At 35.5% G+C, this 3,594-nt stretch overlaps 1 protein-coding gene across 1 annotated transcript; it reads left to right on the top strand.

Annotated features, from left to right (window-relative positions):
• The first annotated feature begins 499 nt into the window (after nucleotides 1–499).
• On the top strand, nucleotides 500–2,045 carry LOC113313824 (protein DMR6-LIKE OXYGENASE 2-like). The gene is made up of 3 exons (XM_026562617.1): nucleotides 500–881; nucleotides 993–1,240; nucleotides 1,334–2,045. The coding sequence occupies exons 1-3, from the start codon at nucleotides 588–590 to the stop codon at nucleotides 1,932–1,934; spliced, it is 1,143 nt and encodes a 380-aa protein (XP_026418402.1). The 5' UTR covers nucleotides 500–587; the 3' UTR covers nucleotides 1,935–2,045.
• The last annotated feature ends 1,549 nt before the right edge of the window (nucleotides 2,046–3,594 follow it).

Genomic DNA, 3,594 nt, shown 5'->3' on the forward strand with positions numbered 1-3,594 from the left:
AGAAAACTTAAACTACAGTTCAAAAAATAGAAAGTCAGCACCCAAATCTAATCCCGAATTTAGAAACTATCTCTAAACCACACAACTGCACAGGTAGTACTGTATACGTAGAATTTAAGAAGAAAAAACAAATCAACAAATTATAAAAGAGAATGAAATTTCCCTACAGCAATCAGGAAAATGCTAGGAACCAAAAACCAAAAAGAGTCATCAGATAAGCTTATAATTTGAGGTAGGGACTAAGAGGGACTTTACAACTATACCAAAATGTACACTAGCTTAAGTGGTGGGACGAGTTATAAAAAGTCAGCATATGTCGTTATACCAGAATTAGTCTTTGTAGTATTACCTTTTAATCTTTAATTCATATATAAAACCGAAAACTAGTTAAAGAGATTTCTGTGTGTTTGCTGTTTTCCGTCCCTACCATGCCCCAACATTTCCCCTATAAATACTTAATTGAATTCCCTCTCTTTTCATTCATTCATTCATCAACAACAACAACAACAATATCTCTTCCTCCCTTTCTCTCAAGCTTTTTTTCAATTCTCATCAAATCATTTTCTTCCCACGTTTCTAATTTCAAAATGGGGTGTAAAGTTATGGAAACAAAACCAGAGCTTGATATTTCATCAAAAAGTTTGAAGAAGTATAACAAAGGAGTCAGACATTTATCTGAAAATGGAATTTCTAAAGTTCCTAAGAAGTACATATTTCCTGCTTCTCAGAGAAACAATGAAAAGAAAGATCAACTAGTGCCCAGTTTATCTGGTTTGAATGTTAAACTTCCTATCATTGATTTTGCTGAATTACAAGGTCCTAATCGACTCGCAGTTCTTGATTCTCTTACCAAAGCTTGTGAGAATTACGGTTTTTTTCAGGTACAGCTCGGCTAAACTCTCTGCTGATTCGTTTAATCGATTAATATGGATGAATTAAGCTGTTAATTTTTTGGCTCAAGTGCTAATGGGTTTGATTAATGTTAATTACAGGTTATAAACCATGGCATTTCTACTGATACAATTAGAGATATGATCGACGTAAGTCGAAGATTTTTCCAGCAATCTATGGAAGAGAGATCAAAGTTTATGACAACTGATGTTCGAGCACCGGTTCGTTACGGAACTAGTTTCAATCAAAGTCAAGATACTGTGTTCTGTTGGAGAGATTTCTTGAAACTTAATTTCCATTCCATGGATGAATCTCTTCCTCATTGGCCTACTTCTCCTGCAGATTTCAGGTATGTTGATTACATCATGAATTCATGTTTAGTAATCACTAATTGATGATCATTACGAATCTAAATGCTAATTGTGATTTCTTTTGTTAACAGGGATTCCATCTTTGAGTATGCCAAAGAAAACAGGTTCTTGTTTCTCAAGATCATGGAAGCCATTACAGAGAGCCTAGGAATAGTTTCCAAGACAACGGGAAACGACAACAATGATGCATTAAAGGATTTCGTATCAAAAGAATTCGAAGATGGAAGCCATATGATGGTTGTCAACTGTTACCCATCTTGTCCACAACCGGAGCTAACACTCGGTATGCCACCACATTCCGATTACGGGTTTCTTACTCTTCTCCTTCAAGACGAAGTCGAAGGACTTCAAATACAACACGAAGGACAATGGCTAACCGTCGAACCAATCCCAAATTCTTTCGTCGTCAATGTTGGTGATCATCTTGAAATATTCAGCAATGGAAGGTACAAGAGTGTATTACATAGAGTATTAGTGAATGCTATCAAGTCGAGAACATCAGTAGCTTCACTGCATAGTATGCCGATCATGAATATGGTGAGACCATCACCAACACTCATCAATGAAGACAATCCAAGGCGTTATTTGGACACAAATTTTGCTACTTTTCTTGATTTTATTACTACTTGCGAGCTTAAAGAGAAAAATTTTCTTGATTCAAGAAAATGTTGACCTTTTTGATATGTATAGGAATCAATAGAAGTCAAAGTATACAGTTGTAAGAGTTCTTTTGCACCTTGAAATAGCCAAGGAAAGTCAAAACAAAAATTTATAAATATAGCAGCGTACTTGGTCTCTTTATATTTATTTTCTTCTCTCATTGAGTACATTTAAATTTCATGTGCAAAAAAAGAAAAGAAAAAGACTAATTATTTACCGGGCTGTTAAAGGAATTTCCAATTTATCGGTAGGTAATCAAAAGAAAATACATAAAAACTGTATGAATCATAACTCATTAAAAAAATACGTTAACTCAAGAAAAACATTTGGAATCTATAAGAGCAAGTCTTATGGTGAAATCCAACCTATTTCGAGTGTGGAAAAACCATGGGATGTCAAGTCTAATGGTTTCCAAGTAGGGGTTTTCCATAGAAAATCCAAGCAAGGTTCCACCGTTTCGTGGAAGGGTTCGTGTAATCTATCTGAACGCCAATAAGAATAGCGTTTTTTTTTTGTCCGTAGATTTAGGATGAGTTGTTGAAATCTAACGGCTGAGGAAAAAACGCTATTCTTAATAGCGTTTTTTTAGCGCTATTAAGAATAGCGTTTTCACTATTCCACCACTACACTTACACTTCCATCCACGGTTCCAAATACTGAGGTGGCGTGGAAGATGAAACTCTTCCACCATAAGACTTTCTCTAATACTTAATGTAATAATTTTCAGCTGATCGACCATTCCCAAAAGCTTCGGCCATGTCAATATACCCAGCATCTCATCTTGCCTTAGCCAGTTTGTCAGTTGAAAAGTTAATTTCTCCATAACCATGGTCAAATGGATTCAGCAGAAGGATAACAAAAACACGGTCAAATATTTTATGTTTTCGTGATGCAAAGCATCATTTATGCGACTTTGGACCTTCTTTCAGTTCCACAGTGTTGGGCTTCAATTGATTAATCAGTTCGAGAAAAACAAAAAAAATGAATCACTGATTTGTTTATTATTTAAAAATTAGTTCTAAAACAAATAAAAACATAAAAAATGATGAAATGAGCTGTGTGCATTATAAACACAGCTTCCTTCAAAAAAAAAAAAAACACAGCTAGTCCCACTGAAAAGCCGTCGACAACTAAATTGGACCTGAAGGTTATCCGTAGACTTCCCTATTTGGGGAGATTTTCCACTTTTCCACTACTCCTGAAGGTACATAATTTCGTAATACTAGGGCGGGATTAGAGAAAATAATTCTATTTTAATGCAAATTTTCACGTGCATTAATTTATATGGTCTCTTTTTTACTTTTTAGCCTCCTCCAATGTCCAACAGGTTAATCTGGAAATGCGTCATCGTCCTATAGCAGCTCACGAGGTGAATGCATGTGCAACTGCTGCAACCCATAACTTGGCAAAAGAAACAGAAAGTGAATGTAAAATAACAAATGGGGACGATATCTCCAAGCAGCCGATTAAGTTCAGTGATTACGGAAATATCGACAGAGTCGTACTAAATGGGTACTATGTGATACCGAAAACACCCTTAAATTCGAAGCAGCTTGGTAAAACTAAAATTTGCCGGAAAAATTTACAGCAAGTTAAACATACAGAGCACAGTATGTGTCATAATTCCATGTTCTAGTGAAGAATGATTTCTATCTGGGAATCGATGACACGG

Source organism: Papaver somniferum, chromosome 9 (assembly GCF_003573695.1).
Source record: "Papaver somniferum cultivar HN1 chromosome 9, ASM357369v1, whole genome shotgun sequence".
NCBI classification, from domain to species: domain Eukaryota; kingdom Viridiplantae; phylum Streptophyta; class Magnoliopsida; order Ranunculales; family Papaveraceae; genus Papaver; species Papaver somniferum.

Bases quoted from the DNA above. Each gene is read 5' to 3' on its own strand.
- LOC113313824 (XM_026562617.1), top strand. From the start codon at position 588: ATGGGGTGTAAAGTTATGGAAACAAAACCAGAGCTTGATATTTCATCA. The intron at 882-992 runs GTACAGCTCGGC...TGTTAATTACAG, and splicing joins AGAATTACGGTTTTTTTCAG to GTTATAAACCATGGCATTTC. The intron at 1,241-1,333 runs GTATGTTGATTA...TTTTGTTAACAG, and splicing joins ACTTCTCCTGCAGATTTCAG to GGATTCCATCTTTGAGTATG.